This window comes from Helianthus annuus, chromosome 15 (assembly GCF_002127325.2).
Source record: "Helianthus annuus cultivar XRQ/B chromosome 15, HanXRQr2.0-SUNRISE, whole genome shotgun sequence".
NCBI lineage: Eukaryota > Viridiplantae > Streptophyta > Magnoliopsida > Asterales > Asteraceae > Helianthus > Helianthus annuus.
In genome coordinates this window covers 72,867,228-72,882,182 of record NC_035447.2, presented here as the reverse complement: position 1 = coordinate 72,882,182, position 14,955 = coordinate 72,867,228, and the positions used below count along the sequence as shown (strand labels likewise).

The 14,955-nt window shown below is 38.2% G+C and overlaps 1 protein-coding gene across 1 annotated transcript; it reads left to right on the top strand.

Annotated features, from left to right (window-relative positions):
* The first annotated feature begins 10,743 nt into the window (after positions 1-10,743).
* LOC110911899 (dof zinc finger protein DOF5.7) lies at positions 10,744-12,515 on the top strand. The gene is made up of 3 exons (XM_022156552.2): positions 10,744-11,148; positions 11,221-11,909; positions 12,172-12,515. The coding sequence occupies exons 1-3, from the start codon at positions 11,105-11,107 to the stop codon at positions 12,426-12,428; spliced, it is 990 nt and encodes a 329-aa protein (XP_022012244.1). The 5' UTR covers positions 10,744-11,104; the 3' UTR covers positions 12,429-12,515.
* Positions 12,516-14,955: the final 2,440 nt, after the last annotated feature.

Genomic DNA, 14,955 nt, shown 5'->3' with positions numbered 1-14,955 from the left:
CCTTTTGATCAATCGAGTGTTACTTCATCTTTTACGGTTAGCGTTTAATCTTTGTGAGATCTTTAGATTGATTATCTTCACTTATTTGGAAAACATGATTCTTGATTTTATATTCTAATTCTCTGTTAATTGTAATATGATATGCATGAACCCTAGTGAAACTAATAAACGCGGTTTGGGTATTGATAATAAAAAGGTTGAGTCGGTAGAACCTAGAACTTTTACTGTTGAATTGGTTCCTAGTATCGTTCAAAGGTATGGGTTGGTTAATGTAGTAGATTTTGAAGGTTGATTATCGCATGAATAGGCCGCTTCGAATAGTTATGTGCGGTTCTGCTTGATTAAATGAAAATTGTATGATTGTCGTGTAAAGATCTCCGTATGATTGCTGTACGATGATGATCGCATAATTCTGTATGACGGCTGTTAGGGTTTATGTGTTAATCTTCGTAACTGCATGTTGACGTAATTGATAATTTTGACGTAACTGCCGGTTGACGAAATGGAATGGTCGGCGAAACAAGTGGGGTGTTTCGCCAAGGAGGGGTTGACGAATCAGAGTCGTGTTTCGCCAAGGGCAATTGGCGAAACAGAATGTAATTCGCCAAAGTATGTTTCGCCAAATGTGATTCGTCAAAGTGTGTTTCGTCAATTCGAATACTCTGCACAGTAACCTGATTTAACTCTGTTAGAAGTTAACTGGATTGATTAACCACTGTTAAGTAATATACATGACTTATATGAACTTGAATGTGTACAATCTGCTACTTGATGATTTTCGATGCATTGTCCTTTGTGATTTCACGTACGTGCCAACTTCATGAATATCAACTGATCAAACACATGTGAAATATTTAGGATTTGACTGATTAAGTGTGAGCGAGTAGTTAATCTTACCGAGCAAACCAAGGTGAGTTCACTGCATTTCTCAAGCATGCGTCCCGGTGGTTTGGGACAACTAGTAAACGTTTGGAAAGGGGAACTTGGGTAAACAATGTAATTGGGTCTTGGTTATTGTACATGGGATCGATCATTACCAATGCTTGGATTAGGAGCATTGGGGTTGTTAAGGGGCACACTCCCCGGATACATATGGGCACACTCCCTAGGGTATCTAGCATGTTATGAGCAACATCGTATCGCAACGTTGAATCGTATTAACATACATCTGGTAACAAAACACGTTAACTAAACTTTGAACTCACCAGCGTCGTCTGACACACTTGTCTGCATGCTTGCAGGTCGTTAGAATACGAGACATGGGCTTGCTATCTGGGAGTGCTGGAGTGGTCATGGATCGAAGCTATTGGATTACTTATACTTGATAGATTGGTTTTGAGTTTTGTTATGAAACAATTGCTAAACTACTATTATATGCTTCCGCTATATAACTCTTTGGGAATTGATATTATGTTTGACATTTAATCTTGGCAATTAATGACATGTTTTATTTAAATATTTATCAATGGTTCAATGTGATTGGTGGCTCAGACTCTGATGTGTAACATGCCTCGCGGAGTTTCCGCAGGTGGTATTTTGGGGGTGTTACAGTTTGGTATCAGAGCCACTGGTTATAATGAACTAGGTTTTAAAACGTTTTATAAAACCAGACTATAACCAAATACCTTCGAAGAATTGATCATGACACTCAGCTCCAGATCGCAAGGTTCGTCTTCTGTTTAGTTTATGCATTACATCCTTAGTAGTCACGCACTCATAGCTTGTATGACACGATATACTTGATATTAGGGTGACTTGATAGTGTGACACTACTCTTCGACTCATGTGAATAGTAAACCTATGGCACCATTCGTTGTGTAATGTGAACGGGGGAAACTTCGAGCGTAAGCTAAGAGGCACTGAGATAAGCATGCAAATTGCCTTATTATTATGGGTGCACACTTAATAATAACGTGGGGTGCATGCAAGTCCCAGTGAGGCTTATCGAGCGTGAGAAGGGTTCTGCCTTATTATGTGTGAACTTGGTAGTACGTAGATATAAACATGATATTTGACTTCCATCCCATTTCGATTTCTGAATCGGTTCATCTACATATATATAGAATCATGAGTGGACGGGGACACGGACGTGGCAACATCAACATGACTCAGGCTGAGTTTACTGACTTAATCAATACCCGTGTGGCTGAGGCCTTAGCAGCCTATCAAGCTGGTCAGCAAGTGCAACCTCAACCCAACCAGCCTGCGTGTACGTTCAAAATGTTTATGGACTGTAAGCCACAGACCTTCACCGGGACTGAAGGGGCTGTGGGACTTCTGAGATGGTTCGAGAAAGCAGAGTCCGTGTTTGCTATCAGTAACTGTCCCGCTGGGGACAGGGTGAAATATGCTGCGGGTACCTTGGCGGATGGTGCCCTAACGTGGTGGAATGCCCAAGTGCAGTTGTTGGGCACCGAGGCAGCGAATGCCACAACTTGGGATGACTTTAAAGAACTGATCAGAGAGGAGTATTGTCCTCGGGATGAGGTCCAGAAGTTGGAAAACGAGTACTATGACCTGAAGATGGTTGGATCTGAGGTCGAAGCGTATGTGAAGCGATCGTATGAATTGGCCGACATGTGCCCGAACTTGTCCCGGCCTATGTCTCGAAGGATTGAGTTATTCATCAAGGGGTTGCCTCCGCGTGTGAAGAGTTTGGTCACTGCAGCCCATCTCAATGATTTGACACAGATTGTTCGACTGACCCACAAGATTGTGGATCAAGAGGTAGAGAGTAACTCGTTACCGCCGCGTGTTTCAACCACTACTGCTGCTGCACCCACTGCCACTGCGTCCGCTAACGATAACAAAAGGAAGTGGAGTGACTATGATAAAGCATCTAGTACGGGCCAGACTCAGAAAAGGCCAGACAACAATAACAATCGCAGCATCAGCCAGACGTCTTCTGTCAATCAAGGCCAAGGGGGTAGCCAAAGCCAGGGTCAGTATGCGGGGAGGAAGCCACGATGTAACAAGTGTGGCTATCATCATTTCGGGCCGTGTGGTCGGATATGTAACAGGTGTGGTAAGGCGGGCCATGAGGCCAGGGATTGTAGGGCCCCACAGCCCAAACACCAGCAGCAACAGAACCAGCAGAACCAGAGACAGCAGGGATAACCACCCTAGCAGAATCAGGGCTTCAGGAAGGGGTGCTATCAGTGTGGAGACGAGGGTCACTTTAAGCGGGATTGCCCTCAGTTGAATCAAAACTCCAACGACAACAACCGCCTGAATAACAACAATGCTGGGAACAACAACAACAATGGCAACAATGGGGGTAACGGTAATGGTGCTCGGGGAAGGGTGTTTCAGCTTGGGGCAGGGGATGCTAGGAATGACGGCAATGTTGTCACCGGTACGTTTCCTGTAAACAATCATATTGCTTCTGTGTTATTTGATTCTGGTGCCGATTGGAGTTACGTGTCCCTAGAGTTTAGTCAACGATTGGGGATAACCCCAACGCCTTTAGAAGTTAAACAAGTAGTAGAACTAGCAGACGGTAAAACGATAGAAGCCTTGAATGTCCTTTTTGGATGCAAACTAGATCTCGTGGGTCAAGTGTTTGATATTGATCTACTTCCTGTTACGCTCGGTAGTTTCGACATAGTAGTAGGCATGGATTGGTTGTCTAAGCACCAAGCAGAGATTTTATGTAAGGAGAAGGTTGTGCGTATCCCTCTCCCTGATGGGGAGTCATTATTAATTCAAGGGCATCGTAGTGGGACGATGGTTGGTATTATCTCGGCTATGCATGCGCAGAAGTATCTACAAAAGGGGTATCCTGCAATGTTAGCTTTAGTTACAAACGCTCAGTCTGAGGAAAGAAGGATCGAGGATCTGCCAGTGGTGCGGGATTTCGCTGATGTGTTCCCAGAGGAGTTACCAGGGTTACCTCCTCACCGTCAAGTAGAATTTCAGGTTGATCTGGCGCCAGGAGCGGCCCCAATTGCTCGAGCTCCATACCGGTTGGCTCCTGGGGAGCTACAGGAATTGTCTAACCAGCTACAGTAATTGTTGGATAGGGGTTTCATTCGATCCAGTTCTTCGCCTTGGGGAGCCCAGTTCTGTTTGTAAAGAAGAAAGACGGGTCATTCCGTATGTGTATCGATTATCGAGAGCTCAACAAGGTAACCATTAAGAACCGCTATCCCTTACCACGCATCGACGACTTGTTTGACCAGCTGCAAGGGTCAAGTTTTTATTCAAAGATCGACTTAAGGTCGGGTTACCACCAGGTAAGGGTTAGAGAAGAGGATGTTCCCAAGACTGCTTTTCGAACGCGCTATGGACACTACGAGTTTTTGGTTATGCCGTTTGGATTGACAAATGCACCAGCGGTCTTCATGGATCTCATGAACCGCGTATGTAAGCCATATCTCGACGAGTTTGTTATAGTGTTTATTGACGACATCTTGGTTTATTCAAAGAACAAGGAGGATCACGAGCATCATCTACGTCTCATCTTAGAACTTTTGAGAAGGGAACAGCTATATGCGAAGTTTTCTAAGTGCGATTCCTGGATTCGATAAGTGCATTTCCTTGGCCACGTCGTTAACGAAAAAGGGATACATGTGGATCCTGCGAAAGTGGACGCAGTTAAGAATTGGGCGGCACCAAAGACTCCTTCTGAGGTGCGACAATTTCTTGGTCTCGCTGGATATTATCGGAGGTTTATTAGAGATTTCTCGAAGATCGCACAACCCCTCACCTCGCTGACACAGAAGAACACGGTATACTCTTGGGGAACGAAACAGGAAGAGGCCTTCCAGTTGTTAAAGCAGAAACTTTGCAGTGCACCGATTTTGTCCTTGCCAGAGGGTACCGAAGATTTTGTGGTCTACTGTGATGCGTCGATTCAAGGTCTCGGCTGTGTATTAATGCAACGCGAGAAGGTGATAGCCTATGCCTCGCGGCAGTTGAAGATTCACGAGAAAAACTACACGACACACGACCTGGAGTTAGGAGCGGTAGTATTTGCGTTGAAGATCTGGAGGCACTATCTGTACGGTACCAAATGCACCATCTACACCGACCATAGGAGTCTTCAGCATATCTTCGACCAGAGAGAGTTAAATATGCGACAATGGCGATGCGTTGAATTATTGAACGATTATGAATGTGCCATCAAGTACCATCCGGGCAAAGCGAACGTCGTAGCAGACGCCCTCAGCAGAAAGAATAATGCACCTAGGCGCGTACGAGCGTTGCAACTCACGATCCAATCCAAACTTCCTTCCCAGATACGAAACGCTCAGTTAGAAGCGTTGAAACCAGAGAACGTTCAAGCTGAAGCTTTACGCGGCTCAAGGCAACGACTAGAACAAAAGGGAGACGGTGCTTACTACGTAACCGGACGCATCTGGGTTCCACTCTGTGGTGATTTACAGGAACTTGTAATGGATGAGGCACACAAGTCACGTTACTCCGTACATCCTGGATCAGATAAGATGTACCACGACTTGAAAACTACATACTGGTGGCCTAGCATGAAAGCTCATATAGCAACTTACGTCAGCAAATGTTTGACTTGTGCTAAAGTCAAGGCGGAACATCAAAAGCCCTCAGGTCTACTGCAGCAACCGGAGATACCCACATGGAAGTGGGAACAGATCTCCATGGATTTCGTGACAGGACTACCAAGAACTCAGGCTGGAAACGATACCATTTGGGTGATTGTTGATCGTCTCACGAAGTCAGCACATTTCTTAACAATCAAGGAGACAGACAAATTCTCGCATCTAGCAGCGGTTTATCTTAAAGTGGTCGTCTCTAGACATGGGGTACCAACTTCTATCATCTCAGATCGAGATCCACGTTTCACTTCTGAACTTTGGCAAGCAATGCATAAGTCGTTCGGTTCACAGCTCGACATGAGTACCGCTTATCACCCGCAGACGGATGGTCAAAGCGAACGCACCATCCAAACGCTTGAAGACATGCTGCGGGCATGTGTAATCGACTTTGGAAAAGGATGGGAAAAGCACTTACCGTTGATAGAATTCTCCTACAACAACAGCTACCATACAAGTATTAAGGCAGCTCCGTTCGAAGCACTATACGGACGAAAATGCCGCTCACCTCTCTGTTGGCTTGAGGTGGGTGACAGTCAGATCACAGGCCCGGAGCTTGTGCTTGAAACATCGGAAAATATTGTCCGGATATGGGAACGTATGGCCGCAGCTCGCGACCGTCAGAAAAGCTACGCTGACAAGCGTAGTAAACCTCTGGAATTTGAAGTTAATGATCGCGTTATGCTAAAAGTCTCACCCTGGAAGGGTGTGGTGCGTTTTGGGAAGCGCGGCAAACTAAACCCTCGTTATGTAGGACCATTCAAAATTCTGGAACGAATTGGAAAGGTGGCCTACAGGTTGGAATTACCTGCTGAGTTGGGTAATGTCCATGATGTATTTCACGTGTCACAGTTAAAGAAGTGTTTGGTCGACGAAACACTAGCTGTACCATTTCAAGAGCTGAAAATAGACGACAAGTTGCAGTTTGTCGAAGAACCAATTGAGATTATGGATCGGGAAGTTAAAGTGCGTAAGCATAGTCGTATACCCATTGTGAGAGTTCGTTGGAACTCAAGACGTGGTCTGGAGTTCACGTGGGAACGCGAGGACCAAATGGAACGTAAGTATCCACATTTGTTTCCCAAAGACAGGACCAAGCCTGGCAATCCTAGACCTCATGAAACCAGTGAAGTTCGGGACGAAATTCCCATTCAAGTTGGGGATGATGTGACACCCACGGAAAATGCACAGTCATCCTGATTAGCATCGCATAGTGTTCTGGATGGCCTATCAAATTTCAGGATGAAATTTCTTTCAAGTTGGGGATGATGTGACAACTCGAGTTTTCGACCTTCGTTGACTTTGACTGTTTAACTTTTTGACTTGTTGACTTGTAATGTATATATGGGGATATGATGAAACTATCGTGTTTGCATGATTATGTGTTGGTTGTATAACATGAAACTTGTTGAAAAACTTATACTATTAAAGCCCATTATCAACTCGACGAATCAGAAGCTTGATCCGTCAATTCGATCTCGACGAAACAGGAGGTTGATTCGTCAACACACCACTCGACGAAACAGAAAGTGTTTCGCCGAGCCCAGCTTCGCCGAAGCCCAGTTCGGGCCCAATACGTTAATTCGTGTATAAGTAACATAAACCATTTCTGTTGAACGTCTTTTGACAAACAAGAAACCCTAAGAACTCTCTGTGACGGCAACTTCGAATCCTTGAAGCCCTTTTGATCAATAGAGTGTTACTTCATCTTTTACGGTTAGCGTTTAATCTTTGTGAGATCTTTAGATTGATTATCTTCACTTATTTGGAAAACATGATTCTTGATTTTATATTCTAATTCTCTGTTAATTGTAATATGATATGCATGAACCCTAGTGAAACTAATAAACGCGGTTTGGGTATTGATAATAAAAAGGTTGAGTCGGTAGAACCTAGGACTTTTACTGTTGAATTGGTTCCTAGTATCGTTCAAAGGTATGGGTTGGTTAATATAGTAGATTTTGAAGGTTGATTATCGCATGAATAGGCCGCTTCGAATAGTTATGTGCGGTTCTGCTTGATTAAATGAAAACTGTATGATTGTCGTGTAAAGATCTCCGTATGATTGCTGTACGATGATGATCGCATAATTCTGTATGACGGCTGTTAGGGTTTATGTGTTAGTCTTCGTAACTGCATGTTGACGTAATTGATAATTTTGACGTAACTGCCGGTTGACGAAATGGAATGGTCGGTGAAACAAGTGGGGTGTTTCGCCAAGGAGGGGTTGACGAATCAGAGTCGTGTTTCGCCAAGGGCAATTGGCGAAACAGAATGTAATTCGCCAAAGTATGTTTCGCCAAATGTGATTCGTCAAAGTGTGTTTCGTCAATTCGAATACTCTGCACAGTAACCTGATTTAACTCTGTTAGAAGTTAACTGGATTGATTAACCACTGTTAAGTAATATACATGACTTATATGAACTTGAATGTGTACAATCTGCTACTTGATGATTTTCGATGCATTGTCCTTTGTGATTTCACGTACGTGCCAACTTCATGAATATCAACTGATCAAACACATGTGAAATATTTAGGATTTGACTGATTAAGTGTGAGGGAGTAGTTAATCTTACCGAGCAAACCAAGGTGAGTTCACTGCATTTCTCAAGCATGCGTCCTGGTGGTTTGGGACAACTAGTAAACGTTTGGAAAGGGGATCTTGGGTAAACAATGTAATTGGGTCTTGGTTATTGTACATGGGATCGATCATTACCAATGCTTGGATTAGGAGCATTGGGGTTGTTAAGGGGCACACTCCCCGGATACATATGGGCACACTCCTTAGGGTATCTAGCATGTTATGAGCAACATCGTATCGCAACGTTGAATCGTATTAACATACATCTGGTAACAAAACACGTTAACTAAACTTTGAACTCACCAGCGTCGTCTGACACACTTGTCTGCATGCTTGCAGGTCGTTAGAATACGAGACATGGGCTTGCTATCTGGGAGTGCTGGAGTGGTCATGGATCGAAGCTATTGGATTACTTATACTTGATACATTGGTTTTGAGTTTTGTTATGAAACAATTGCTAAACTATTATCATATGCTTCCGCTATATAACTCTTTGGGAATTGATATTATGTTTGACATTTAATCTTGGCAATTAATGACATGTTTTATTTAAATATTTATCAATGGTTCAATGTGATTGGTGGCTCAGACTCTGATGTGTAACACGCCTCGCGGAGTTTCCGCAGGTGGTATTTCGGGGGTGTTACAATGATAAAAATAATAATAATAATAATAATAATAATAATAATAATAATAATAATAATAATAAAATGAATAATAATAATAATAATAATAATAATCACAATAATAATCATAATAATAATCATAATAATCATAATAATAATAATAAAAATAACAATAATAATAACAATAACAATAATAACAATAACAATAATAATAACAATAACAATAATCATAATAACAATAATAATAATAATAATAATAATAATAATAATAATAATAACAATAACAATATCATAATGATAATAATAATAACAATAATAATAACAATAATAATAATAATAATGATGATGATGATGATGATGATAATAACAATAAGAATAAGAATAAGAATAACAATAACAATTACAATTACAATTACAATAATAATAACAATAACAATAACAATAATAATACTAATACTAATAGTAATACTAATAATAATAATAATAATAATAATAATAATAATAATAATAAGAATTATAATTATAATAATAATAATAATAAGAATAATAATAATAATAAGAATAATAATAATAATATTAATAATAATAATAATAATAATAATAATCATAATCATCATAATAATAATCATAATAACAATAACAATAACAATAATAATAATAATAATAATAATAATAATAATAATAATAATAATAATAATAAGAAGAATAATCATAATTATAATAATAATAATAATAAAAATAATAATAACAATAATAATAAATAAATAAATAAAATTGGTCGTCTTAGTCTCATTAGGTGTTACGTGTACCAATCGGATATTTCAAGGTTACATAGGATTATGGGGTATTTTATTCATCTACAGATGTGCTTTATTTGGACTTCTAGTGACAGAGGTTGATGATGGGAAGAGTTTCACGAGTTTCATGTTTAGTCGTGGAAATATAGCATTTTCTTGGATTTATAAGTATCAACCTATATTAACCATATTTCTCAAATTATCAAGTTGACTATAATATTGTTGGTGTAGTTTTCATGTGTTTGTCATGATGTCTAAGAAGATTATTAGAGACGTGGCGCATGTGACATGGGGAAGCTACTGAAAGTTCTATTGATAATAACTTAGCCATAGCATATAGAAAAAAAAAAAAAATCCTATTTTTCATGATAGAAGCAAAAACAAATACGAAGTATCATTTCATGATAGAGTGGTTAGCAAGAAAGATGTCCACTTCAAGTATGTGAAATCACAAAATCATGTTGTTCATACATTTATCAAGCTGATATTGGTTAATTTTTCATGACTATATATGTGACGAAGTCTTGGATAAAGCAAATACAAGTTCAAGGAAGGATGTTATAAATTTTAAACTTGAATCAATAGTGGTTTTTGTAAGTAAAGATTCTTCTGTTAATATTACACCCCTTGCGAATTAATTAGTGGTTTTGGAAAAAGAAGAAGAAGTTTTAACTTAATTTACTAGAGCATCTAATCCTATAAGAGTAGGACGGCCTCTATCTTCTCTACGTTTGAATCTTTCACCGACTCTTCCCGTCTCACGAAACCCTCTTGATGGCGCTCATCGAGACAAATTTCTCATCATCTCTTTCATCGCATACTCCCCGCCCATATCTCTCTTTCAATTCATTAAGAGATCTCTAATAGACGTCCCTATTAGAGATGGCCTAAATGTGCTAGTAGTTCAAGATGGGTAATGTATTTATAGACGTTTTGGTCAATAAATATTATTAAATAAAGAGGATCTTAATCTTCATAAACATTTAGCCCCTATTTTTGTTTCCCTTGTGATATACTCCATCTCCATTTCTATGCATCCATTACATGTATTTAACAATATCATTCACAATATTCTTACCACTTTCTAAACATTTCTCCTTTTGTTGTCCACTCCCTTTTTGTTGTTGTTGTTATACTTGTTTCCCACTTTTTACTTTCTTTCTCCTCCTTCTTTAATTAATTACTCAGCTTCTATTTTGTGATGTTGTTTGGTAGGGTGGGGGCTTACATGTGGAAAACTCGATTTGTGCATGTTATGTCACTTTCACATCGTCCAAACTTTTGTCTAGTACTCCATCCCCACCACACCCCACAACCGAAGTTCCATCTTACACTGGATATGTGTACTTGAGTCTCTTTGTTCTTACTCTCACTTTCTCTCGTGTGGGTTGGATTTATATATTAATGCACTCTTTAAAACTTAAGTACTATAGTTCTTGAAACATAAATATACAAGAACTGAAGCCACTTATTCTCCTTGATGAAGTTCACAAGAATCCATCAACATCCATCTCCAATCTACCAAGATCATGCATGAAACCGTGAGTTTGGTGTATCTTTGCCTCTGCCAAAGGTAACTCAAACCACCCACAACCTAACTCTCTCTCTCTCTCTTGTTTCTCTCTCCTAAAAAAGTGTCTTTTAGGGTTTCCTGTCCTATTATCTCTTATCACTTTGTGATGTCTATCAACATACCACTAAAACAAGCTAGAAAAGATGAGCATCAAACTTCCGGTGGTGGCCGGAAAACATCATCCCAGAGGCCACCGGAGCAAACCCTAAGGTGTCCAAGATGTGATTCCACCAACACAAAGTTTTGCTACTACAATAACTACAACCTAACTCAACCAAGATACTTTTGCAAGACTTGTAGAAGGTATTGGACCAAAGGTGGAGCCTTGCGAAACATTCCGATTGGTGGCGGTTGTCGGAAGAACAAGAAAACGAAATCTTGTCACTCAAAGTTTGTCATAGGTGATTCATCATTGGATGTTGTTTCACCACCAGTGATGGATTTTCAGCTTGGTGGGATAAACTACCCACATAGGGTTAACCACTTTTCATCTTCTTTTGGGGAGAATACACCAAATAATGTTGCTTTTATGAATCTTGATCCATTAGGGTTTAGTCATGTCAATCAAACAGGAGATGTGTCAGCAAATGTTCAAGAAACTGGTAATTTTACATACACAAATGTTCATCACAACACTAGTCTCACTTCAATAGAGGCTTTGAGTTCTTTAAACCAAGATTTGCACTGGAAGCTGCAGCAGCAGCGATTGGCGATGCTCTTCGGTGGTGGTAACGGTGGCGGGGCGTTACTAGAGAAAACAGGTTTCCTTTCCTTTGTATTTTTTTTTTTTTTTTTTGAAAAGGAGAACTAAATCACTGAATAAGTATTCTGGAATGTGCTCAATTGAGTAAATGCATCCTCTCCTCCGTAACCGGGAGAGTTGGATGAAATAATCGTATTGTATTGTATTGTATTAGTTATTAATAAATAGTTGATCAATATAATTACAAAAATAACCAGTGAAATCATATATGCCACTTATAATAAAGATAAAGATTAACTAATATATTCTCTCTAATGTAGGAGAAAATAACCATCAGCGGCCACATCAAAAAGAATCCGGCTTACAACCTATTTTATTTCAAAATCTAGACACTTCAAGAAAGGAAGTTAGCAGCAGTGGCGATGGCGGTGTTGGTGGTTTGGCGACGGAATGGTTCTTCGACAACCATTACGCACCACCAGTGAACATGAATCCAGCCTCCACGGGGAACGATGATCAAAACTGGAATGGGATTCAAGCATGGAATAACATAAATCATTACAATCCACTTCCATAGCTTTCTAATAATGATAGTTATTAAATGTGACACATTGTTCTAATCTATATGTTCTTATGCTAAGGATTGACGTTGTATTTCCATTTCTATTTTATGTTATTTTCATTATGTTAGTGTATGTCTTAAAATTAACAAATCAAAATAAACAATAGGATATTCTGTGACACCTTATTCAAATATCATATCGTTTTGTGGATGAAAAATAACTTCACTGTTAAGCTTGTGAAATGGGAGCAATGCATGGATGGATAATATACTATAAAGTACAATATCAATTGTAATTATATTAAGATTTAGTGTGTTACTTTCTTTTTCAAGTTTTGATATGTATTTTTAAGAATTTGAATGGGATTTGAGGAAAAGAAGTAAAGAACAAAGTGGGGGCAGAATATCTTTTGACATTGTGGAATTGTTTCAGAACTCTCACTGTCTGACTCAATCTGGAAACTGTGTTCATCAGACTTCTGGATTAACAGTTCTGTGAAACATAACAATGGCTAGGCAGCCTCTTCCCTTAACTACTACTAGACATAGCCTTTTCCAGACTAAACGCCATCCCCATACACACCTCTCTCTCTCACACACACAATATCAGTACTACGTGTGCTTTTTTCATATACTGAGTTACAATACGTAACGTTTTCCTTGTATATTTCGCTTTAGATAATAAGGAGAATCAATTATTTTGATTAAAAAGTTTAAGCTAACTAACTATTTGATTTAGCTTCTTTTAAATAATTAGTTGTTGGTTTAAAATAGTTATGTGTTTGTTTGAAGAAATATTAAATTTTAATAATCTTAACTATTTGTCGTTTACCGCCAACAGTCTTAACTTCAAAATTAACTACTGGCAGTCCCGACTATTGACATATTGGCCAACAATGGACCCTGACTAACAGAACCCTAACACCGTTAGTCTCCGGTAGCCGGATAACCGTTTTTGTCCAGAAAAAGGAAAACTCGATATTTTCGTCCCAAACCTCTTTATAAACCTTTTTTCCAGTCAAAAACGTTTTTCCGGCGACCAAAGACTAACGATGTTAGGGTTCTCTTAGTCAGGGTCTATTAGAAGCCAATATATTAATATTTAAGACTGCCAATGGCTATTTTTAAAATTAGGACTGTTAGCGACCAACGTAATGACAAGTAGTTAAAATTATTAAAATCTTATATTCTTTCTTTGAATAAAATCACATGAAGTGAGAACACCATATTTTAAGGGAAAAAAACCAAAAAAACTTGATGTTTTGAAAAGTGTTTTACATGGTCATTTAAATATATATTGCACATTTATGTTTGCATATATTACTAGGTTATAACCCGAAAATTTTATAGGTAAGAAAATTTAATTTATATTAATCAAATTATTTATATTGTTTTTACTGAATTCAATAAAACTCGGATATGTGCGATTATATTAATCAAATTATATATATATATATATATATATATATATATATATTGTGTTAAACAGGTTACTCAAAGTAAATTATATTATTTAATAGTGTTGACATAAAATTTGAAATGAAAGAAACCTTTCATTAGTCATGTAAATATTAAATTACAATGAACTGAAAAAATGAAATAAAAAAATATTACAAGTCATTAAAGAAATTTATTCACCACATTTATTGTTTAATTTAAATAGTTTGAGTTCGTATTGTTTCAAACTTTATACAAGATATAGTTTAAGTATATGTGTGCTACACAAGTTACACAATATCAATTATATTATTATTAAATTTTTACATAAAATTCTAAAATGAACGAAATTAACATTTCTTGTTTATCAACATGTTTAAACTCAAAAGGAGACTTCCAATAAGCAATCTTATATCTTCAACCAGTCTTCTTTTCTAGCCATAGCTGAATGCAAGTATTATAAGATTCTATGACTTCCCTCATACTATACGAGTACCCGCCCACTTGAGACTGTGCTTTCAAAATAAATGTTGGCAAATGGTATTGTTAATATCTGCAAAATGGATGAAATGAATTTTTAACTAAAGTTAGTGTAACATCCCAAAAACGGGTTTGGTAATCAAACCACGTTAATAGTAAAGACGGGTAAAATACCGTTAATGGTAAAAATTAACCCTGTAAATATTAGGAATTTAAATAAATAAACCTAATATTAATTTGAAAGAGCATAAATACCTTGAGAAAACAAAGTATATAAAAATGCCCAAGTTAACGGGACTTAAAATAAAACGGGTTATAACTCCCGTAACCCACTAAGTTAACTAGGAATAATTAACCTAGTTAGTTATTGTTTAGTAAAACAAGAAGGAACTTGTAGTAATTGACCCATTTATAGAACCTTTAAACTAAGAGGGACTAAAATGGGCAATATGTGAAAGAAGTTTATAATTAAAAGCAAAACAAAAAAAAAATACACACATAAGGTGTGTTGGTCGATGTCCAGGAGAAGAAAAAGGGGGTTCCCCTCAAGAACCCTAAACACCCACAAATTCAACAAAATCAAAGAGAAATCAAGCCGGAAAATTGGGGCTTTTAATAAAATCGT